The 25,497-nt window shown below is 43.7% G+C and overlaps 1 protein-coding gene across 1 annotated transcript in view; it reads right to left on the reverse strand.

Annotated features, from left to right (window-relative positions):
- The window catches only part of RASGRP2 (RAS guanyl releasing protein 2), a 1,313,980-nt gene that overhangs the window by 468,020 nt on the left and 820,463 nt on the right, over window positions 1–25,497 (reverse strand). The window contains exon 7 of the mRNA XM_040327755.1: window positions 17,238–17,411. Coding sequence (XP_040183689.1) covers window positions 17,238–17,411 — 174 coding nt within the window. The remainder of the gene's footprint in view (window positions 1–17,237; window positions 17,412–25,497) is intronic.

A 25,497-nucleotide genomic window follows, 5' to 3' on the forward strand; every position in this document is an offset into this window, starting at 1 on the left:
GTTCGTAGGAGATAGGCCCACTGCTCACGGCCTCCATGTGAGTGCATGTGATGGATTGTTTTTTAGACCCTTGCTTCCAGTATTACGCCATTTCTTCCTCCTTTTCTTGTTTCTTCCAATATGGTCATTTAATGTGGAGACTACATCTAGCCCTCATCCTGCTGGATCTTTGAGCACACCTTGAGTGTTATCCAGGCTATCCGTGCTATGGCCTTGAGGTGAGCATTCTATACCACTAGAGGTGTGCGCACCGAAGCTTGCTCTTCTCTGAAATATTGGATTTCCTGGTTTCTCATCACTTATTACTCACAGCTATCAAGGACTGCACCTTTAAATATATGCTTTTTGGATGTGAGACTTTTATTTGCATTTGATTTCAGTGGATTTTTACCCTGTATTAAGTGTTGGGATCACTTACCTTTGGTCCTTATTACCAATCCTGGACATTTATTTTGATAACTGTGTTTATTCACTTCCATGTTTATTTTATTTCCTTATAAGGATTTTGCTGCATAGTGTTAACCTTTTCCAGACCACCCACCTTCACAGTTCAGATTGCACACTGCTTGTAGAGTTCACCCCGCCCAATTGGTGGGACTTATTGATCACGGTTTTGTTTTGCTTTTTTGTTTATTGTTTTTTGTTTTTCGCCCTATCCCTCCATACCCACACAGCGCAGTTATTATCACTCATTTCATTTGCTTTCACTTTTGGCTAGGACCAATTTCAGGTAACTGCAGCAGTGCCCCCTAGGTTTAGAACATCGATAGCGCGAGAGCCCTTCCATTGCATTATACTTACTTTCCTATTTCCACTCTTGCCGCATTCATGGAAATTTTCACCTTTTTAGAACAGAGAGAGGTCAACTTAGACTCAGTCTTCAACAGTGAAGACCCCAAAGCAGATAGTAATCTAGAACACCTGATGCGGAGATTGGGACATGGGCTGGAGAAAAAAGTGAGCCTTTGGTGGGACATCACCACCTTTGACAGGTATATTAAAGCCAAGATTGTTCCTAGACGTCTCAGGTGGGACGTACCCCCCAATGATGGGCTCAAGGATCAAGAGTCCATAGATGAGTGGTTTAGATTCTTCAATGAAAAAGGAACAGAACTTCTGCACTTACTACTAAAAAGAAAACAGAAGAAAATCAGGAAAGTAGACCAAACTATTGCAGAATTAAAAATACAACTGGAAACACACAAAGAATCAGCAGAATTCAAGCGTCTCACAACCCAATTGAATAAAGATCTGACCAAGAAAGACAGAGAGGTACAAATCAGGAAGAGCAATAAATACTCCAGAGATATTAACGACTATAAGAATGATTTGGTGTATAACCCTTTCACGCCAACGGATCGCATATATGCGTCCTCGGCTTTCAGGGGTTATACCGGGATGATGCCTGCAGCCGCAGGCATCATCCCGGTACCGTTGTTTAGAGCGGGCGATCGGCTTTCCAAACATAACAACCGATGCGGCTAAAAGCCGCTCGGTTGTTATGCCGGAGGAGCGGGAGGGGACATCCCCGCCTCTCGCCGCTCTGACCGGGCCTCCCGTCCCACCGGGAGACCCGATCCACGATCCAGCGTCTCGGCGAGCTCTGAAACAAAGCCGTAAACGGCTTTGATTCAGTGTCCGCATTGAAACCACGGAAGCGGCGTCATGACGTCACTTCCGGGTTTCTCAGATGACAATGGCGCCAGATTTAAAAAAGTACACAGTATTCAGAATCACCGTTTTCGGCGATCTGAATACTTTGAAGTGCAAAGGAGGGCTCGGGGGTCTTTTAGACCCCCGATCCCTCCATAAAGAGTACCTGTCACCACCTATTGCTGTCACAAGGGATGTTTACATTCCTTGTGACAGCAATAAAAGTGATCAAAATGTAAAAAAAAAAAAAAAAAAATTTAATATTAGAAAAAATAAATAAATAAATAAGAAAACAAAAAATTTTTTTTTTAAAGCGCCCCCCTCCCCGCGAGCTTGCGCAGCAAAGAAAGCGCATACGGAAGTCGCGCCCGCATATGAAAACGGTGTTCAAATAACACATGTGAGGTATCGCCGCGATCGTAAGAGCGAGAGCAATAATTATAGCACTAGGCCTACTCTGTAACTCTAACCTGGTAACCGTAAAAAAAAGATTAAAGCGTCGCCTATGGAGATTTTTAGTTACCGTAGTTTGTCGCCATTCCACGAGTGCGTGCAATTATAAAGCGTGTCATGCTTGGTATCCATTTACTCGGCATAACATCATCTTTCACATTATGCAAAAAAAATGGGCTAATTTTACTTTTTCATTTTTTTAAAATTCATGAAAGTAAATTTTTCCCCAAAAGTTGTGTTTAAAACACCGCCGCACAAATACCGTATGACATAAAATATTGCAACAATCGCCATTTTATTCTCTAGATTCTCTGTTAAAAATATATATATAATGTTTGGGGGTTCTAAGTAATTTTCTAGCCAAAAATATGGATTTTAACTTGTAAACACCAAATGTCATACATAGGCATAGGCATGAAAGGGATAAATGGCAAAACAACATGGATCTAAACGATCCTATCTCGACCTTTTCTACGCCTGAAAAACCAGCCAATCAACGGCCACAACATCTAGAAATGTCCCCCATTGACGAGGGACAAACATCTGATATAGCCCAGGGAAACACAGGACCTAAAGAAAACCAACCGAGAGCCGACAAGCAAGAAGGAACACAGAGACAGACTACCAATCTGTCATGGATGACCTTCCAGTGTCAGGAGAATCCGTTCCCGGCGCGTGCGCATTGGTGCACGTTTGCCCGCGCATGCGCGCGCGTCAGTGGCGCGCGTACGGGTGCGCGCGCACGTTGACAGTGTTTGGCGCCAAGACTCCCTATATAAACAGTCTGATCCCTCACCAGCTTGCTGTCCTGTCTACAGCGTTTCCCTGGAGAACCTGCATCTGCGTACATATTGTTTCCCAATTACCTGACCCGGGTTCCTCTGACCTCTCTTGTTTGCAACCCGCCTCTGACCCCAGCTACGTCTGACCTCCGCACCTGCTTGCCCCTTGGCTCTGTCTTTGCCCGCCTGTTATACCGACCCGGCCTGAACCTTGACTACCTCTTTGGACTTTGCTCTGGCTCTGATCTGCTCATCTGTGTTGACCTGGCTTGCCTGACCTGCTTAATTCCTGCTCCACAAGTGCCACTCAGTTGCTCCAGTCTGCTGCCAGCATCCTGCCAGGACCTCAGTGCTTCACCCTGCTCCTGCTTCCAGCGACTACCCAGTCAACTACTAGGCACTTGTGCCCCTCTGTACACTTGACCCCCTGTCTGCTCTACCAGGGGCTCCTGAGTCAGAGGCTTACGAGAGGCCGCTCCCTGCACATCGGGCTCCCATCACCAGGTACGTGACACAATCAAACTCTGCATAGAAGTAAAGGAAGACATCCACATGGGGAACGTACCCCCCAAAAAAACTGGAAAAAAACAAACCATTGGAAAAACAAAAAACCACAGAACAATAATTGGACTAAACAAAATCAGGGACAGAGAGACAATAGAGGTTCATACTCTGAACCACAACAACAAGAAAGGAGCCCCGCTTATCCGAGAGGGTACTATGATACTAGAGAATATAGAGGGGAACAACACTATGGACTTAGGCCCTATGGAAGAAGTCCAGGTCCCAGTTACTATCAGGACTCAAGAGTCGGGTGGTACCCTCCACCGCAGAGGCCAAGAGATAGAAGCCCCTGTCACACATACAACCATTATGCCCCACTACGAGATTTACGTGACACAAACAGAGATGATTGGAGAGATTATGAACACCGATACGAACAAGGATACAACCAGTCTTTTTTAGACAGAAACAAGGAGAAGAAGTCCCATAAGAAAAGAGGATGCCGAGCAGGAAAAAGAAAACAGACGAAGAGATTAAACGGAGAAGGAATTTTCAACCTGACAAATGCACCCCTGACAGATGATGAGCTGGCAGTACTAGACAAAGGTCTGAAGTATGCTCCAGTAAAAAATTTAGATAAATTCCAGACGTATATTAATATCCAGAGGTACGTTAGGAAACTAAACATCAAGAAATATATGTCAGGTAAACCCACCCATATACAAACAAGGGAAGATAACTCAGTGGTGTACAGCAATCTAAGAAATAAATCCACGTTTAATCCCAAAATAAAAGACAACAAACACACAGAAGTTTTCAGAAACATGGTAACAGAAGAGTTGAGAAATCTAAAAGTGAAGAAAATGGAAGAACCCAAACAATTCAAAATAGGAATTAAGAAACTGACAAAAAGAAAAGACCTTGTCATTAGACCATCTGAGTGGCAGATGAGGTTTAATGTTGATAAATGTAAAGTTGTGCACTTAGGGAATAAGAATATGCATGCATCATACATGCTAGGGGGAGTACAACTGGGGGGATCTGTAGTGAAGAAGGATCTGGGGGTCTTGGTAGATTATAAGCTCAATAATAACATGCAATGCCAAGCTGCGGTTTCCAAAGCGAGCAAAGTCCTTTCTTGTATTAAGAGAGGTATGGACTCCAGAGACAGAGATATAATTTTGCCCCTGTACAAATCATTAGTAAAACCTCATCTGGAATATGCAGTTCAGTTTTGGGCACCAATTCTCAAAAAGGATATCGGAGAACTGGAGAAAGTGCAGAGAAGGGCAACCAAACTGATAAGAGGCATGGAGGAGCTCAGCTATGAGGAAAGATTAGAGGAACTGAATTTATTCACTCTTGAGAAGAGGAGAATTAGGGGGGATATGATCAACATGTACAAATATATAAGAGGTCCATACAGTGGACTTGGTGTTGAGTTATTCACTTTACGGTCAACACTGAGGACAAGGGGGCACTCTTTACGTCTAGAGGAAAAGAGATTTCACCTCCAAATACGGAAAGGTTTTTTCACAGTAAGAGCTGTGAAAATGTGGAACAGACTCCCTCCAGAGGTGGTTCTGGCCAGCTCAGTAGATTGCTTTAAGAAAGGCCTGGATACTTTCCTAAATGTACATAAAATAACTGAGTACTAAGATTTGTAGGTAAAGTTGATCCAGGGTAAATCCGATAGCCTCTCGGGGGATCAGGAAGGAATTTTTTCCCCTGCTGTAGCAAATTGGATCATGTTCTGCTGGGGTTTTTTGCCTTCCTCTGGATCAACTGTGGGTATGAAGTTGGGTGTATGGGATTGTACTGTGTTTTTTATTTTGTTTGTTTATTTTTTGTGGTTGAACTGGATGGACGTGTGTCTTTTTTCAACCTGACTAACTATGTAACTATGTAACTATGATTGTCCTATTGACCATGGAACAGTACGATCAAGGAATGATCAATATGTTAGAAGACACTAATACTTACAGTAAACTACCAAGCAATCCAATATTTAAATGGAAAAAAGGACTCGAGCAGGTGGTCCTTCTAGGCCTGAAGAAGGGTATCCTGGATAAAAGGGAGGCAAAATACCTAATACCGGAGGCATGTAGGACACCAGTCATATATGCACTCCCTAAATGCATAAGGACAAGTCCAACCCTCCCTTTAGACCTATAGTAAATGGAATAGAGTCCATTACAGCAATACTTGGTCAGTACATCGACAAGTTCCTTCAGCCGGCTGTACAAGCTACAACAGCATATCTAAAGGACACCAAAGATATGCTTAAGCTGCTAGAAGGAAGAAAAGACAGTGGCCCTGTATTGATGGCCACTGCCGACGTGTCTTCACTGTACACGATCATCCCCCACTACTTAGCGTGTGTAGCTACCAAATGGGGATTACGTCAACATACTGAATCGCCATGCATGCAGAGGAAATTCATTGTGAAATGCTTGAACTTTTGTCTTAAACACAGCCATTTTTGGTACAAGCACCAATACGATCAACAAAACACAGGCGTAGCCATGGGGGCCAAGTTTGCCCCCAGTGTGGCAGGACTGTTCATGTCCAAATGGGAGGCTGAATCTGTTTTCTCTGAGCAGCCAACGGAACTGTTGGTATACAAAAGGTATATAGATGACATTTTTATTTTATGGAGGGGAGACCAATGTCAACTTATCTACTTTTTGGAAAAACTGAACCAAAACTGTAAGAACATAGTCCTCTCATGGCACATTGAAGAGAAACATTTCCTTTTTGGATCTAGAGATTTCACACATCAATGACCAATATACCACCAAAACCTTTTTTTAAAGTGTTGATCGTAACAGCTATCTCCCGATCACCAGCTGCCACCACAAAAATTGGCTGTTCAATATCCCCAAGGGTCAGATGCTAAGACTTAGGCGGAACTGTACAAACCTAGAAGACTTTCAGATGCAAGCAACCACCATTGGTGAAAGGTTCTCTCAGAAGGGATATGAGGAGAAATACATCCAGGAGAAGATTGAAGAGACCATGAAGATACCCAGGAGCAAGCTTCTAGAAGAAAAACAGAAATCCATAAGCAGACCAGACCCTGTTCCCGTCATCCTTGACTACAACATCCACTATAAGAAAATTGAAAAGATCATCACCCGTCACTGGCACATTCTAAGAGCAGATAACAAACTCAGAGAAGTATTGCCAGAAAAGCCGAAATGTGTTTACAAGAGAGCCCCCACTCTCCTGGACTAACTAGTTAAGAATGTCATAGACCCCCCCCAGAAAACAATTTACATTCTTCACGGGGAAGGGATTCTACCCTTGTAAGAAATGTTACGCATGTGTCCGTACCAAACGCCCAAATGAAAAGAAATCGACATTCCAATCAACCAGCAATGGTACCCATTATGAAATTAAAGATTTCATTGGATGCAACACCGAAGGTGCCGTTTATGCGTTGGAATGCAGCTGTGGGCTCCAATACGTGGGGCGGACAAAACGGCCTCTCAAGGTCCGGATAAAAGATCATGTAGTCAATATCCAAAAAGGATTTGATCAACATAGCGTATCCAGACACTTTGACGCGGTTCATAACAGAGATCCTTCCCACCTGAAATTTTGGGGGATTGCTCCCTATAATAGACCATGGAGAGGCGGACATAAAGTGAGGTCTTTGAGTCAGCTTGAATCAAAATACATATACAATATGGATACCTTTGCTCCTAGAGGCTTAAATATAGAATTCGATCTGAACTGCTTCCTAAATGACTTTTAGTCCCTGATCCCTACTTTTCCGAGAGCCTTTCTTGCTTTGTCCTCTCTTTTCCTCTATCATCCTCTCACTGGCAGTATCTCACTAGTGCGAGTTTGACTCATCCAGTAGCTAGTCTTTCCACCACTAGATTTCTCAAGCTGCTACCCATATATGTTGGCAATATGTTACCTTGTTCACCCATGTACACCCACCATATGTCGAGTGTGTGTGTTCTGGCACTTCTACATAATAGACTCGGTCTTCTCTTCTTTTCCATGCCAGTAGTCTGACATGGCTCATCGATTGGGACCCCCCCCTCCCCATACGTGTAAACGTCCCTTTATCCCCATTTTTATCCCCTTTTTTACAGATATTTTTAATTATCTTTTAGAGCCTAATCATATCCCATACATGATCCACTTTATGGCGTCTTCAGTGTTAACTGGGAGGGACTATTGGCACAGCTGAACACAGAACAGAAATGGGAATTCTTCAAAAAGACTGTGTGGAACCTCACTGCAAAGTATGTTCCCATGGGCAATAAGTTTAAAAGGCTAAAAATAAAACCTATGTGGCTCACGGTCAAAGTTAAAAAAGCTATAAACAATAAGAAAGTAGCTTTTAAAAAATATAAAAATGAAGGAACACTAGTGTTGTTTAAATGTTACAAAGAATATAACAGGATATGCAAAAAGGAAATCAAGGATGCAAAAATTCAAAACGAACGACAGATTGCAAAAGATAGTAGGACAAACCCCAAAAAATGCTTTAAATATATTAATAGTAAAAAGGTGAAGTCCGAGCATGTAGGCCCCTTACAAAATAATCTAGAGTGGGTGACTGGGGACAAAGAGAAGGCAAATTTATTAAATGTTTTCTTCAGCTCTGTGTATACAATGGAGCATGGGGGAGCTCATGTCCAAAATGGGGGTGGGAGTGACACAGCCTCAAATCCACAATGGCTCAAAAGTGATATGGTCCAGAAATATTTAGACAGAATAAAGGTGGATAAAGCACCTGGACCTGATGGCATCCATCCACGGATCCTAGGTGAGTTGAGCTCTGTCATTTCAAAGCCACTGTATCTAATATTTAGGGACTCATTAAAGACAGGAATAGTACCACTGGATTGGCGCAGGGCCAATGTGGTGCCCATATTTAAAAAGGGAACAAAGTCTTTACCAAGTAACTATAGACCTGTTAGTTTAACTTCTATAGTTGGGAAGATACTGGAACGTTTAATAAAAGACCACATGGATGAGTTCTTGCTGGAAAAAAACTATTTAAGCAGCAGACAGCATGGATTCATGAAAGACAGAAGTTGTCAGACAAACCTGATTTCCTTTTATGAAGAGGTAAGTAAAACCCTGGACAGAGGCGTGGCAAAAGCGTTCGATACAGTTCCGCACACACGGCTCATGTGTAAGGTAAGGTCTACAGGATTGGATATATCAGTTTGTAAATGGATAGAAAACTGGCTGAAAGACAGAATTCAGAGAGTCGTGGTTAATGATTCTTACTCTGAATGGTCCAAGGTTATCAGTGGTGTACCCCAAGGTTCAGTGCTGGGACCCTTACTTTTCAATATATTTATAAATGATATTGGGTCTGAGATCAAAAGTAACATTTCTGTATTTGCAGATGACACCAAGCTATGCAGTGGAATAACGTCCTTGCAGAATGTCTCCAATTTACAAGCCGACCTCAATGCTCTGTCTAATTGGGCGACTAAGTGGCAGATGAGGTTTAATGTAGATAAATGTAAAGTTATGCACTTGGGGGCTAAGAATATGCATGCATCATACATACTAGGGGGAGTACAACTGGGGGGATCTGTAGTGGAGAAGGATCTGGGGGTTTTAGTTGATCATAAGCTCAATAATGGCATGCAATGCCAAGCTGCGGTTTCCAAAGCGAGCAAAGTCCTTTCTTGTATTAAGAGAGGTACAGTATGGACTCCAGAGACAGAGATATAATTTTGCCCCTGTACAAATCATTAGTAAGACCTCATCTGGAATATGCAGTTCAGTTTTGGGCACCAGTTCTCAAAAAGGACATCGGAGAACTGGACAAAGTGCAGAGAAGGGCAACCAAACTGATAAAAGGCATGGAGGAGCTCAGCTATGAGGAAAGATTAGAGGAACTGAATTTATTCACTCTTGAGAAGAGGAGAATAAGGGGGGGATATGATCAACATGTACAAATATATAAGAGGTCCATACAGTGGACTTTGTGTTGAGTTATTCACTTTACGGTCAACACTGAGGACAAGGGGGCACTCTTTACGTCTAGAGGAAAAGAGATTTCACCTCCAAATACGGAAAGGTTTTTTCACAGTAAGAGCTGTGAAAATGTGGAACAGACTCCCTCCAGAGGTGGTTCTGGCCAGCTCAGTAGATTGCTTTAAGAAAGGCCTGGATTCTTTCCTAAATGTACAGAATATAACTGAGTACTAAGATTTGTAGGTAAAGTTGATCCAGGGTAATTCCGATTGCCTCTCGGGGGATCAGGAAGGAATTTTTTCCCCTGCTGTAGCAAATTGGATCATGCTCTGCTGGGGTTTTTTGCCTTCCTCTGGATCAACTGTGGGTATGGAGTTGGGTGTATAGGATTTTACTGTGTTTTTTATTTTGTTTTTTTATTTTTTGTGGTTGAACTGGATGGACTTGTGTCTTTTTTCAACCTGACTAACTATGTAACTATGTAACTAAGCCTCTCCCATCCAGTTTAGCGTTCGGCTTCCAGAATAGTTACAAACCATTATAATGCACCTGGCAGCTGTGTCCCGACTGGTCAGCCATCCAGTATTTTGACACAACGCCTTCCATGCTTATAGTGTTGTCCTCATCCGTCCTTTAAAACTTCTCCTTTCATGTTTTTAATGGCTTACCAATCCATATCTTATCCTTTTTGCTGATTTATATGCCAATACATACTGTCTGCACACCAGCTGTGTTCCAATGTCAATTCAAGACGGCGGTGACATTGTTTTATATGGGCTCCGACAAAATGGCCGACGGATACCCATGTTTGCAGACATTTTGAAGTCATGTGACATGACACCACGCGTAGGGACAGGAAGTACCAGACCTAACACACTCTGAAGGGAGAGATATGAGCTTGCTGCTTGTTTTGTTTGGATATTGCTGACATTTTAAATGTGAGTTTTTTATATGTTTTTATATGAAATACTTTTTGAAGCGGAGCAGTATCTGTGGACGTTTAGGTGGAGGCCAAAGAGAGAGGATCAGCATACAATCAAGATCACAGACTGGGTCGCACGAACTCGCTTTTCGTAGGAGATAGGCCCACTGCTCACGGCCTCCATGTGAGTGCATGTGATTGATCGTTTTTTAGACCCTTGCTTCCAGTATTACGCCATTTCTTCCTCTTTTTCTTGTTTCTTCCAATATGGTCATTTAATGTGGAGACTACATCTAGCCCTCACCCTGCTGGATCTTTGAGCACACCTTGAGTGTTATCCAGGCTATCCGTGCTATGGCCTTGAGGTGAGCATTCTATACCACTAGAGGTGTGCGCACCGAAGCTTGCTCTTCTCTGAAATATTGGATTTCCTGGTTTCTCATCACTTATTACTCACAGCTATCAAGGACTGCACCTTTAAATATATGCTTTTTGGATGCAAGACTTTTATTTGCACTTGATTACACTGGATTTTTACCCTTTATTAAGTGTTGGGATCACTTACCTTTGGTCCTTAGTACCAATCCTGGACATTTATTTTGATAACTGTGTTTATTCACTTCCATGTTTATTTTATTTCCTTATAAGGATTTTGCTGCATAGTGTTAACCTTTTCCAGATCACCCACCTTCACAGTTCAGATTGCACACTACTTGTAGAGTCCACCCCGCCCAATTGGTGGGACTTATTGATTTGTTTTGCTTTTTTGTTTATTGTTTTTTGTTTTTCGCCCTATCCCTCCATACCCACACAGCGCAGTTATTATCACTAATTTCATGTGTTGGCCATAGCCCACCTCTTTGCTGGTAAATACTGAAAGAGGCGAGATGTGATCTTTTTTGTCTATGGATTGCACAGTCTCACCATATTAATATGAATCAAATGGCAGAATGGGGTTAATCCTGAAATTGTGTCAGGAAATTAATTAATCTATTACAAAGCTCTGAGGTAAAGGTTGCCTTTAAATAAACACAGCTGTTTGATTAGGCTTGATATGGAACCATTAGTGACTGTAGGCCTTTTCAGTCTCTGCCCATTTGTCACTGTCTTTGACCTGCAACCTTGTTTTGCATTTTGGCCGACACACCAGTTACTACCAGACCACTATGATTACTGTAGCGATTTCTTGATCTGCCCCTTCTGGCAGTTAACTACATAGTGGTTCTTTCAGGGCTGAAGAGGATCTGTCCCTTGTTGCAGAAGCAGGTTGACTGGTGTTGGTGTTGAGGGCTGGAGATTTAAACTCATTATGCTCATAATGTGCACTCTGTTAGGAAATAGCATATACCTACCTGCCCTCACTTTAATTAAATTTGCTGGTCTCTAGGAAGGCTGATTGCTACTGGTTCACAGATGAGCTGAAAACCTGGAGCCATGCCTGGGGTTATTTTCCATAAATAGTAACCACTACAAACCCCATATCTCTCTGTAGGGTACCCCAAATAACACAAGCAATTACCTATTGCTAACAGGTAAGTACTAAGAATGTGACTAAACAGATCCTGACTTTTATTTTAGCACCAAGGTCAGCATGTAAATGCATATAAACACATCACAGCCATTCCTACTGTAGAGTTAATGTAATCACAGGCAAGCAGCGCAAGTTAATAGTCATCTGACAATTAGCACTAGCAGGTTAAACCTACCTTAGACACATGTACCACCAAGGATCATACCACAACCAATCGTCAATACACAGTGAGCCCAGCCTGCAGGGCCAGGCCCTGCATTCAAATTAAAGGGCTCTCAGTATCACCTGTTATCAGTTCAAGCTTTAGCAATACTGCAGACACAGCCTTCAGTCTGTTTAATATTAGTAAACAGAGTGGCACTATGGACATCCAGTTATATTCGCATGTGTGATATATGCTTTTCAGAAATGCAAACTAAGGGCCAGATCCACAAAAGGGTTACGACGGCGTATCTGCTGATACGCCGTCGTATCCCTGTTTCTATCTATGCGGCTGATTCATAGAATCAGTTACGCATAGATATCCCTAAGATCCGGCAGGTGTAATCGTTTTACACTGTCGGATCTTAGGATGCAGTACCGCGGCCGCCGCTGGGGGCATTTCTCGTCGTAAACCAGCGTCGGGTATGCAAATTAGCACTTACGGAGATCCACGAAGGTTTTTCCCTTCGTGAAGTCGCCGTAAGTGTTAGTTTGCCGTCGCAAAGATAGGGTACCTTTTACAAAGTGTAAAGTTAGTACACCATGTAAAAGTATACCCGTCTTTCCCGCGTCGCTGTCCAATTTTTTTAAAAATTTTTATTTTTCCCGCCGCAACTCTTTTTTACCAGTCGCGATTCACAAAACCTTTTGCGCAAAGCACGTCGGGAAAATAGCGTCGGGAGCATGCGCAGTACGTCCGGCGCGGGAGCGCGCCTAATTTAAATGGGACTCGCCCCATTTGAATTGGCCCGCCTTGCACCGGACTGATTTAGGATACACCGCCGCAAATTTCCAGGTAAGTGCTTTGTGGATCGGGCACTAACTTGGGCAATTTGCGGCGTTGTAACTTAAATCGGAAAAGTTACGTTGCGCCCGCTGTTTGTGGATCTGGCCCTAACAACCTACCTGCAGAAAATAAGTCAAGACTGAAGAGTCAGACTTGTTTAGTTAAAAGGAAGGCTTCAGCCCAACACAGCACACCTGCTTTCATCATTAGCAGGATTGCAGACACAAACCACAGCCCTTCAGAAATGAAAGCTTAACCACTTAGGGCTCTTTCACAGCGGATCTGTATTGATCCGTAAATCCCCGCTGATCTGTCGGCGGACAGGGCGGTCCCCGCACACTGTGCAGAGACCGCCCTGTCTTTCCTCCGCTCTCCCCTATGGGGAATCGGATGAATACGGACCGTGTGTCCGTATTCATCCGATCCGTTCCGCCAGACGGAAGAAAAATAGGGTTTTCTTCTGTCTGAAAAAGCGGATCTTTGCGGAGGCGGATGTTTGCGGACGTTAGCGGATGCTCAATCCGCTAACGTCTGCAATCCCATAGGGAAGCATTACAAGTCCGTAAATGGACTTGTAAAAAACGGACCGTTTGTCCGCCCGTGTGAAAGGGCCCTTAAGGACTGCCTAGTGCCGATATACGTCGGCAGAATGGCACCGCTGGGCACAATCACGTACCTGTACGTGATTGTATAAAGCCCAGCCGTGAGGTTGCAGGGGTGTGCCCGCGGCCCGGTCCAAAGCTCCGTGACCGCGGGACTCGCAGACCCGATCGCCGCTGGAGTCCAGTGATCGGTCCCTGAAGCTGAAGAATGGGGAGAGCTGTATGTAAACACAACTTCCCCATTCTTCACTGTGGCGCTGTCATCGATTGTGTGTTCCCTAATATAGGGACGCACAATCAATGATGTCAGACCTAAAGCCACACCCCCCTACAGTTGTAAACACACATGAGGCCACACTTAACCCCGTCACCGCCCCCTTGTGGTTAACTCCCAAACTGCAATTGTCATTTTCACAGTAAACAAAGCATTTTAAATGAATTTTTTGCTGTGAAAATGACAATGGTCCCAAAAATGTGTCAACATTGTCCAAAGTGTCCGCCATAATGTCGCAGTCACAAAAAAAAAATCGCTGATCGCCGCCATTAGTAGTAAAAAAATTTTTTTATAAAAATACAATAAAACTATGCCCTATTTTGTAAACTAAAATAAATAAAATAAAATTTTGCGCAAACCAATCGATAAATGCTTATTGCGATTTTTTTTTTTTACCAAAAATAGGTAGAAGAATATGTATCGGCCTAAACTGAGGGAAAAACATTTTTTTTATATGTTTTTGGGGGATATTTATTATAGCAAAAAGTAAGAAATATTGCATTTTTTTCAAAATTGTCGCTCTATTTTTGTTTATAGCGCAAAAAATAAAAACCGCATAGGTGATCAAATACCACTAAAAGAAAGCTCTATTTGTGGGGAAAAAAAGGACGCCAATTTTGTTTGGGAGCCACGTCGCACGACGGCGCAATTAAAGCGACGCAGTGCCGAATCGAAAAAAGGGGCCTGGTCCTTTACCTGCATTTTGGTCCGGGTTAACCACATACTTGCAGCAGTAACTGAATGGAATTGTGCACCATGTGGTGACTTACCACCTGCATGCTTCATGTCCAAACAAAGTCCGATGAATGTCCATCCATGGCGTCATGATAAATGAGCAATCCCTAGAGACCAGATGCCCTCACCCCCATATCTTCCTGGATCCTGCTGGGGTGAGGTCTCCCCCCATATAGGCGTTTATGTCTGCCTGTACAGTGGGGAGCTTCGTCACAGGAGAGGCTTGGCCAGAAGTGTCCGGCAAGGTGAGGGAAAAAAAATCCTGCTTCTCAGCAGTAGCATAACCGGGTATAGCAGTGAGGGAAAAAAAAGAGAATACTGCAGGAAGGGAGGAGACCTACTTTTATAGTATAACCGGTCCTGAATTGGGCAGGGAGGCGGAGCCTTCCCATACATATATGCTGTCATGCTGTGTCAGGAAAAATATATTATATGTAAAAAACATTACCTGAAAAGCATTTATATAGGGATTGAAAAAATATATAAGTAAAAATAAAAGTGAAAAGAAAAACTCATAAAAAATGTTTTAAATCATAAAAATAAACATAGATCCAAATCTGTGTTCCATCCATTAGGAGTAATAGTATTAAGAAAATGTATCCAATGTACCTCACGTCTCCACAAGGTAAGTTCACGATCACCACCTCTCCTATTTCTTTCAATGCCTTCTAATACCATGTTTTTTAATTGTGAGACTGCATGTCTATTTTCTACAAAATGTTGGGCAAGTGGTTACTGTGTTATTTTATCTCTGATTGAATACTTATGACAAGCTATTCAATCCGTTACCTTTTGGGTGGTTTCTCCAATATATAATAATCCACATGGACATTTAATAGCATACACCACATACGATGATTCACAGTTGTAGTGTCCCCTAAGGGGAATATTGAAACCTTTGCGGGGATGTGAAATATATTTACCCTTAATCATAGAGTTAAATTAGATGCAGGATAAACATAGAAAATATCCAATTTTTTTCGGTCCCAGAAATGTCATTTTAGGAACAGGCAGGGAAATTTGATCTGATTTCACCAATCGATCCCTGAGTGTTCTTCCTTTCCTATATAAGGGCATGGGTAAACTCCAAAATTCTTCAATAGTGGGGTAACTAGTCTTACATGTGTTCCAATGTTTCTTGATATTAAAAACTTTATGTGAAAATGGATGATACTGTGATACAAAAGGGATCCTTTTAAACAATCTTTTAGGCATCATGTTAGTGTTTAAATGTAATCATTCTTTTTTAATTAGTGCTTTAGGATATCTTCTCTGGATACGTTTTTTCTCCATTTCATTTAATTTCTGTTGACAACATTGTGGATCATTAACTATTCTCTGAACCCACATCAGCTGGCTTTTTGGAATTGAATTAAAAATGCTACGTGGGTGAAAGCTCATCTATCAAAGTGCAACAATTGATTGATCAGTGGTTTTTACATATAGATCACTCATGATATTCATACTGTCAATACATAGGGTAGTGTCTAGAAAAGAAATTTCAGTTTTATTTTATATATATATATACAAACATTATGGGCCGTTTGCGCCAAATTTGATGCACAAATTCGACATCGCAGTGCAGTGATTGGCCAAGCATGCACTATGACCTGCATGCTTCGGCTAATCACAGCGCTGGCAGCAAAGAGAGCCATAATTGCCCAAAGGCAGGGTGCCTTTGGTCAATTATGGCTCAGGGGGTTAAGTCCACGCCCCACACTATATAAGGCCACCTGCACATCGGCCCTGTGTAGTGTGTTGCTGGCGTTGACCGAGAGAGAGTGTCATTTCATTTAGTTTGAGCAGGCAGGCGATTCAGTTAGCTGCAGTGTATTTAGTGTGTGCGTGTGTGTGTGTGTGTATATATATATTTTTCGACGAACAGGCGAACAGCCAATGTTCGAGTCGAACTCATGTTCGACCCGAACATAAAGCTCATCCCTAATTAAAGCGGAGGTTCCATTAAAAAAATAAATTAATTAAAAGTCAGCAGCTGCTAACACTGGAGCTGCTTTTAATAAGGACACTTACCTGTCCTAGCCGCCAGCGATGTCAGCCCCCGCCGAGGCCGATCCTCGATCCTGGCAGCTCCAAGCGCCGCCATCCACAGTAAGGGAAACAGGCAGTGAAGCCGTACGGCCTCACTGCCCATTTCCTACTGCGCATGCGCGAGCAGTGCAGCGCTTTGTGAATGGGCCGGCTGCTTTCTGGGACACACACAGTTCCAAGAATGCAGCGCGCCCCATTCACAAGAAGACACAGAGTGTAGGAGGAGGAAGAGTATCTGCTGTGGAGGATTAAGAGGCAGATTTGGCACTTCCGCATAGCAACAGCTATTTAGGGTAAATAACATTTCCCCCCCCCCCATTTTTTTTTTTATATCTGGTGAAACATTTTTTTTCAGGGGGAACCTCCACTTTAACACCATAGCAGAAGGAATAATCTGTAATCAGGGAACAAGAAGGTGCGTGATCTCCAGAAGCCTCATTGTCAACAGAGATCAAAAACACAGTAACTTTTGAGTATATTTCTACTGTTACAGACCATAGTTTCTGCTTATTTGCTAGGCATCTTACTAAAGATATCTGTCAGTCTTGATTTGTATTCCTAATATTGTAATAGTTTTGTATGTACAGCATTTTTGTTTAGTACAAGCACATTTACACACTGCAGAGCTCTCAGTTTTCTTGCTTATACCACAAAGTAACCTTGCTAGATACCGTAGACGCAAGTGAAACTCTGGGTGAATTGATACATATTACACTCCTCATTTATCGTCTAGACATGTGCAGAGGAGACATCGTTATTTTATTAGGCTGAAAAAATACATACCTCTGCTACTTGTACAAACTGCTTAATGACAGCTGCCCTTTGTTGTGGAGTAGGTTTGCTGAGCACCATAAGCTGGATCCACTGAGAAACACCATTAAAGAGGGCTATGAATCTTTCCAAGACAGGGTTTCCCACAGTACAACCATGCAGGACAAAGCTATGATAATCCTGAAACTGAATATAAAAATATGAGTTTAGCCTATAATTCATTCAGATATTTAGAATAGAAAGATTTATTATTTATTCATGCTTTAAAAACTAGTAGTTTTTCTACCTGCAAGGCATAATACTTTAACCACTTGACCACTGGGCACTTAAACCCCCTTATTAACTAGACCAATTTTCAGCTTTCGGTGCTCTCACATTTTGAATGACAATTACTCAGTCATACAACACTGTACCCAAATGAAATTGTTGTCCTTTTCTTCCCACAAATGGAGCTTTCTTTTGGTGGTATTTAATCACCGTTGGGTTTTTTCTTTTTTTCGCTATAAAAGAAAAAAGACTAACAATTCTGTAAAAAAATGAATCTTTGTTTGTTTGTTATAAAATTTAGCAAATTTGTAATTTTTCTTCATACATTTTGGCCAAAATTTATACTGCTACATATCTTTGGTAAAAATAAGTACAATTGGTGTATATTATTTGGTCTTTGTGAAAGTTATAGAGTCCACAAGCTATGGTGCCAATATCTGAAAATTGATCACACCTGAAGTACTGACGGCCTATCTCATTTCTTGAGACCCTAACATGCCAGAAAAGTACAAATACCCCCAAAATGACCCATTTTTGGAAAGAAGATATTCCAAGGTATTTAGAAAGAGGCATGGTGAGATTTTTGAAGTTGTCATTTTTTCCCACAATTCTTTGCAAAATCAAGATTTTTTTTTCACAACATTGTCATATTAGCAGGTTATTTCTCACACACAGCATATGCATACCACAAATTACACCCCAAAACACATTCTGCTATTCCTTCCGAGTATGGCGATACCACATGTGTGAGACTTTTACACAGTCTGGCCACATACAGAGGCCCAACATGCAGAGAGCACCATTAGGCGTTCTGGAGCACCCAGGCCAATTCTGACATTTCTCTCCTACATGTAAAAATAATAATTTATTTGCTAGAAAATTACATAGAACCCCAAAACATTATATATATTTTTTTAGCAAAGACCCTAGAGAATACAATGGCGGTCGTTGCAACTTTTTATCGCACACGGTATTTGCACAGCAATTTTTCGAACGGGTATTTTTTTAAAAATAAAACAGTTTTGTGCTTTAAAAAAAAAAACATTAAAGTTAGCCCACTGTTTTTGCATAATATGAAAGATGAAGTTACGCCAAGTAAATAGATACCCAACATGTCACCCTTCAAAATTGCACATGCTTGTGGAATGGTGCCAAACTTCGCTACTTAAAAATCCCCATAGGTGACACTTTAAATATTTTTACTGGTTACATATTTTTAGTTGGAGAAGAGGTCTAGGGTCAAAATTATTGCTCTCACTCTAATGTTCGCAGCGATACCTCACATGTGTGGTTTGAACACCGTTTTCATATGTGGGTGGGACTTGCGTCTGCGTTCGCTTCTGTATACGAGCACATGGGAACAGGGGCGCTTTAAAAAATTTTTTTGTTTTTTATTGTTCTTTTTACTTTATTTATTTTAGTTTGACATGTTTTTCTCCAAAAATAAATGTTTTGATCGCTTTTATTCCTATTAGAAGTAATGTAAACATCCCTTGTAATAGGAATATAGCATGACAGGTCCTCTTTACAGTGAGATATGGGGTCAAAAAGACCCCACATCTCACCTCTAGGCTGGGAAGCCTAAAATAAAAAAAATAAAAAAAACTTTCCTGGCTTTGATCGTAGCGGTGACTCGGAAGAAGCACCGGAGGGCGACGGGATGGGGGACATCCCCTTTCGCCTCCCGTAAGAACAATCAAGAGGCGGAACAGCCACCATGATCATTCTTATGGTGTAGAGAATCGCCAGCTGAAAAAGATGATATCTGAATGATGCCTGTAGCTGCAGGCATCATTCAGATATCCTTGCACAAACTCAAGGACGTCATATGACGGCCGGGTATTTCAGAGTATTGGTCGGGGTATTGCAGAGTATTGGCCGGGGTATTGCAGAGTATTGGCCGGGGTATTGCAGAGTATTGGCCGGGGTATTGCAGAGTATTGGCCGGGGTATTGCAGAGTATTGGCCGGGGTATTGCAGAGTATTGGCCGGGGTATTGCAGAGTACTGGCCGGGGTATTGCAGAGTACTGGCAGGGGTATTGCAGAGTACTGGCAGGGGTATTGCAGAGTACTGGCAGGGGTATTGCAGAGTATTGGCCGGGGTATTGCAGAGTACTGGCAGGGGTATTGCAGAGTACTGGCAGGGGTATTGTAGAGTATTTGCAGGGGTATTGCAGAGTATTTGCAGGGGTATTGTACAGTATTGCAGGGGGTTTTGCAGAGTATTGCAAGGAAGGAAGAATATTGCAGGGATAGCTGAGCAGGGCACCTGTCTCTGTCACTAGGGAACATGGTATACGGATTTCTTTGGTCACCCCTAGTACAGATCTTCCAGCCCTCTGCTGGATTCCACCAGGTACATACAGAGTCCCCATGTCCTATATCGTCTTTAGTGCTGCTGACAGTTGGGCTTTACCCTGTGTCTCCCCCCTACTCTGGGTAGCACACTGTAGCAAGTCCACCTGTACTGCGGATCTCCCCGCTGAAAACACTTCCGCTTCATTGGGTTCTGTCCCATAAACGGCAACAGTCTTACCAATTCCTGTAGCCGTTGTCATAGCCTTCATTTTAGTGCATTGTCTCTTATCTGTGGTGTCTCCATAGGCTGAATTTTTCATGTGGTCATGGAGAAACACTGCAGCCTTTCCAGACCCACCAACACCCCCTGCATGTAACACAGGATCCCTGTTGCTAGGGTTAACAGCAGCCCAGCACTCCAAAGATGGTTGGCTACACCTCATGGTGGTTACAGACTATTGTGTCCTTTCTGGGCTGACCACTTCACATAAGCAGCCAAAATACACATCTTTACTTTCCTCATGCTCATTGGTACCCCTTGCAGGCCACACAGACTTCTTGCCACTGTTGCCAGGGGTGACAACCGATATGTTTGCAGAAAACGCAGGGCTGGTACGCTGATGCACACGCATGCTCTCCTGAGCCATTGCTTGACTGGTGCTTTGTTGTCGCCATGATGCCTCTCCCGTTGCTATAGGTGATGACCTCCCTTTGCTGGAGCATTGCTGGCGGCCCATGATGCGACTGAACTCTCCTCTAAGAAGGATTTCCTTTTTAAACTGGCAGTAATCATCGTGGTCACTGTCCATCAAATGGTAAACCGACCGGTACTCTACCAGTAATAAGGTTTGCAGCAATTTTGGCCACCAGTCTCTAGGCCATTTCCTCCTGACAGCAACTTTTTAAAATTTTTCCAGGAATTCTCCAACCTCCTCTGTAGGTAGCATGGGTTGCATATAATCAGAGACACAGATCATAGCCCCTTGCGCTGCATCCCCCTCTTTACCCTGGTTCTGCTTGAACCACTCATTCACAGTCTCATACACCACTGGCCCCTTTTGACTGGCCCTCCTAGGTGGAGACATCTCAGGCCACGCTGAGCTCACTTCTTCTTTAACTTATTTTAACATGAACTTCTTGTGTTTTGACTGCCTCATCCTTGCAGTCGCATGCACAGCAGCTTGTTACACAGTTCATAGCAATTAAAAATAAAAAAATCTCACAGGTGCACCACCTGTATGCAACACAGTCTGTCAAAATAAACTTCTGCGCAATGCAGTTCGCCTGGATGCCCCACACAGAAAAAGGACCCGGATTCCACCGTCTAGATTGCCCGCATTCTCCACCATGTGTAAGGGGTTAGCTCGGTAGCGGGGGGGTGTGACCCTCTGGATGGGTTCACTATACACGGAACTATACAGAAAGGCAGTCGAAGACAGTTGAAAACAAAGATTTCTGGTTTATTCTTCCATCTTGCTGGAAACAAGTGCAAGCATTGAAACAGCATAAACAAAATCAAACATACAATAAACCCTGGCCACTTGGGGCGTCTACCTTCACCACACATGAACCTATCAATGGAGTCTGGCACAGCCTAGTGCTGGGCCGACACTGCTGGTCCTACAGCAGAAAACAATTGCCTCTTTTTTATTTTTATCACACAGAAAAATCAACAGCAACTCACCTCTTCAGAAGTATTTCTGCTACTGCTCTCCTTCACTCAGAAAGCCTCAGGATGCAGCAATCACTGCAATCAGTAATAATCCTCTGGATTACTTATAGAGGCCTTAATTGCCTCATTCTGAACAGCTGATGTTTTTCAACGCCTTAAACCCTTTCTGGCTACTTCTGCAGCCGACACCCGATAATAATTGGTGTATTGTCCAAACAAGGCAGAAATGTATCTCCCGCGGGGGTGTGGCTTGCGCATGGAGGAGTGAGGGAGTGAGATGGTGAGCTCCCGTCCTCCGTAGCTCCAGGACTAAATTACCAGCAAACTAGGGGACCGCATACCAGCATACCAGCATACCAGCTGCCTGTTCGGGTGGATGCCGCTTGCCCAGCACAGCGTGAGGAGAACCGACACGCCGGGGTGAGAACACTGTGATTGTGTTATCTGTGCAGTGTGTCGGCAGCAGCAGCCGCAAAAGCAGACCAGCCCCGCCGCTCACCGCTCACGCTACACACGTGGATAGTCGGGAGATTGGAGTGTGACCGAAGTGAAGCAGCTACAGGTCAGAGGAGCGGGACAGAGTGGGGGCACAGCGGCGGGTGAAGCGGTTCTGAGGGCAGCGTGCTCACTGGTTGCTGCTTACTCGCTGATACCCGCTTGTACTGGGCGCCCGCCTGCCGGGAAAATTAGAACAATTAGAACACTTGCCGGGTGTAAACAGCACTGACAGCTCCTGACACTCTCGGCGCCCACGTGGAGAGTCGGGGAGAGAGGAAAGCAGGTGTGGAGACTGAGTTTCTCCCGGGCAGCTGGCAGCTACTAATATTGTACACTTACTGAGCAATACTGGACATTTAATACACTCAGCATTATCGGCACTAGATCTCTATGACTCTCTTGGTTAATTTCTGATAATAACTGCTGTTGTGCTGAGAGGGGGGAGCTGAGTATTCGGACTGTGGGAGCCCCTGCTACGAAATCGGACAGTAGCAGTGGGGAACACAAGGGATGCTCCCGGGCAGGCAGCGCGAGAGTCGGACATCACGCAACGCGGCTCTGGCAGCACATCCACAGATAACAACTCATACATCGAGACCCGCAGAACAACAAGAGATCCAATGGTACTTCCCGGCAATTCAGGGGGGGAGTCGCCTCCCTGAAGGTAAGAGCGGGGCACTGGACGGTAAGGGGCAAACAATTGGTGCCCTCAATAGGACTGTTTTTCACATAGGGAGGTAATCCTTCGGAAGGCATGGGTGGCTGGCTCAATTGATTTTCAAGGAGCTCCTGTGAAGCTTTTACCCGACTTATCGAATGCTACCCTCCACAGAAGAGCGTTGCTCCGTCCAGTCTTGGACCGGGTGAAGGCCTGTGGAGGGTCGTATAGATGGAGGTTCCCCATGTCAGTGCTTATCAAAAAAGGACAAGCATCCTTCTGGCTGCGCTCAAGGGGCGACCTCCCAGGACTCTATACATTCCTGGAAATGGAACCATTTGCGGTCCCCGATTGGTTACAATTGAACCCCAGAACAGTAGATGTTAAGTGATCCTGAATTTTCAGAGGAGGAGGGGGGGGGGGGAATTGGGGCAGAACTGGATTAATTTTTTGTCTCTTTTTTTTTTTTTTTTTTTAATCTCTTCCTGCTTTTGGGTGTCCCCCCCTCTCCCCCCCCCCCCCCCCCCGCTCTCCTTGGTCCTTCTTTTTTTATTTTTTTATTTTTTTGGTTTTTCGCTGAGCGGGAGAGCGTGGGAGGGGGGTACGAAAATGAAATGACTGGTTTATTATAGGTCTAAGAGAGACATTATAATTAGAGGGAAGTACATATTTGCCTTGCTTGGACGGACATTTAGACAAATGTTATATAGCCATGTTAAATTGTGGCTTTGAGTTAAGGTTTTGGGAAGGCAAATTAACATGTTGGTAATTTGTTGGGCTTGGGGTAAGGCGGGGAAAGGTGGGAGGGGGGTACAAGGTATAGTAGTGGGGGGGGCACTAATGATATAGGTTATAGAAGATAAGTGTACTTGTTTTCTTTTTGAGGACACAGGGGGGTGGGGAGGGCGGAAGGGTTGGAGAGGTGGGGGGAGGGCATATTACTGGGTACACGAGGTTACATGACGCTAAAAAATGGTAAATAACAAGGCCTAAGAACATGATGTTAAGATAGGATGGTAGAAGAGAATTGTTTCTCTTCTATATGTATAATTCTTTTTTTTTTTTTTTTTTTGTCATCTCGGATAGAGGGGCAGAGCCCCCCCTTTTTTTTTTTCTCCCTCGGCATCCTGATGTTCCCCGACCTATATTAAGAAACTAGTAACTTAATTAGTGACATAGGGTTGGGGTAAGTAGTAGGGGCGGGGTGGGGGGGGGTTTATTTTCTTGATTTTTTTTTTTTTTTATACATACTTTTTTTATATATTTTTTTCTCTCCGACACGGAGGTGGTAGGTTTGTAGAGAGGAGTGCACGCAGTGCATGTCACTCACTACGGGAGGGGGGGGTGGGAGGGAATCACTTAATATAGCACGTAGAAGAGGGGGAGGGGGGGGACTGAGGCTGGCTCCCACTTGGGGGGTATTACAAAAGAATAAACCTTTTTTGTTTTTTTTTGTTTTGTGTCACGGTTTAATCCAGCTTATTTGGGACCCTGGTCGTAAAGAATAGCACAAGAAGAGCATGGGGGTACTTGGGGGGGGGGGGGGGGGTTTAAGGGGTTAGGGATGGGAGTCTACTAGAGAAAGAGGGGGGGAGGCGGGTGGTAAGATTGGGACTGTAGAGTTAATATGAACCCAGCCTGAACTCTTCCTGAACCCACCCTGATTGACTGATAAATGCAAATAATTTGAACTTATTAGGAGGGGAGCATATGGATGCCTGGATTAAACTATCAAGGGGATGGATTCTCAGTGTCTACAATTAGTACTAACCATTATTATTTTTATTCTAACGCTGGGAAGAACAATGGATACGAAAGGCCTGAGCAGGGGCAAAGTTTAAAGGTTAAATATAAGGCGTAAAACAGGAGCCTAGGGGAACCTAGGGGAAGGGGGTACCCGGGGAGGGGGGGCACTAGTAGGGGCATTAAGGGGGGGGGACAAATTATTAATCTTTTTTTTTTTTTTTCTCTTTTTTTGGCTGACATTACAAGGCAAAGTCGGTGCCTGTTATTAGTATTAGTTGCGCCAGTTCTGCCTGGAGTTTCTATTGGTTTGGGAGGGGGGGCTTGCCCCCCTTCTCCCCCTCCCTTTTTTTTTTTTTTTTTCCCTCCTTGTTTGGGAGGAGGATATAATTCCTGAGAGGATTAAGGGGGAGGGAGAAGGGAAAGGAAGGGATAGGAGGGTAGGAAAAGATGTTTTCTTTTTTTTTTTCTCTCTCTTTTTTTTCCCTTTCTCCCTTTCTTAGACTGGAAGGGGTGGATGGATGGAGCGGGGTAGGGGGACGAGGGGGATCCCTCACTGGGGCGTGCGCAAGCAATCTTCCCCTGTTAGGCCAACACTCGTAGGGTGTAGGGGGGTAAGAGTGTCCAAAGCTTTGGCTTGGTGGTATCCCTGGGGGGGTATAAGATCTCCCGCCCGCTGCTAGGTGATACCAGCTTAGATTCTGGGAGTGGTTTAGGGTTTTTTTTTTTTTTTTTCCCTCTCCTGCGTGTCGTCTCCTCCACGGCCCTCACGGTGTGATCCGTCCTTGCGTTACGGGTTTTGGGATATTTGGAACTCTGAGGGGCCCCTGGTGGGTACTAAACTGGTTTCAGAAATGGATCCACTGGTAGTGATATCAATCAATGCCAAGGGTCTAAACATACCTGAAAAAAGGAGGATCTTGGTGCAAGATTTGAAGAAAAGGGGATGTAACATTGCTTTGGTACAAGAGACCCATTTTAGGACGGGGGGGCCCTCCTTTCTTGCAGGTAGACCTTTCCCGTTGGTATACCATGCGACAAATCCAGAGGCTAAAAGAGGGGGAGTGTCTATTTTAATATCAAACAATACCCCATGGTCTCTGACGGAGTCCTTGGTGGATCCGGGGGGCCAATA

Source organism: Rana temporaria, chromosome 11 (genome assembly GCF_905171775.1).
Source record: "Rana temporaria chromosome 11, aRanTem1.1, whole genome shotgun sequence".
NCBI classification, from domain to species: Eukaryota; Metazoa; Chordata; class Amphibia; order Anura; family Ranidae; genus Rana; species Rana temporaria.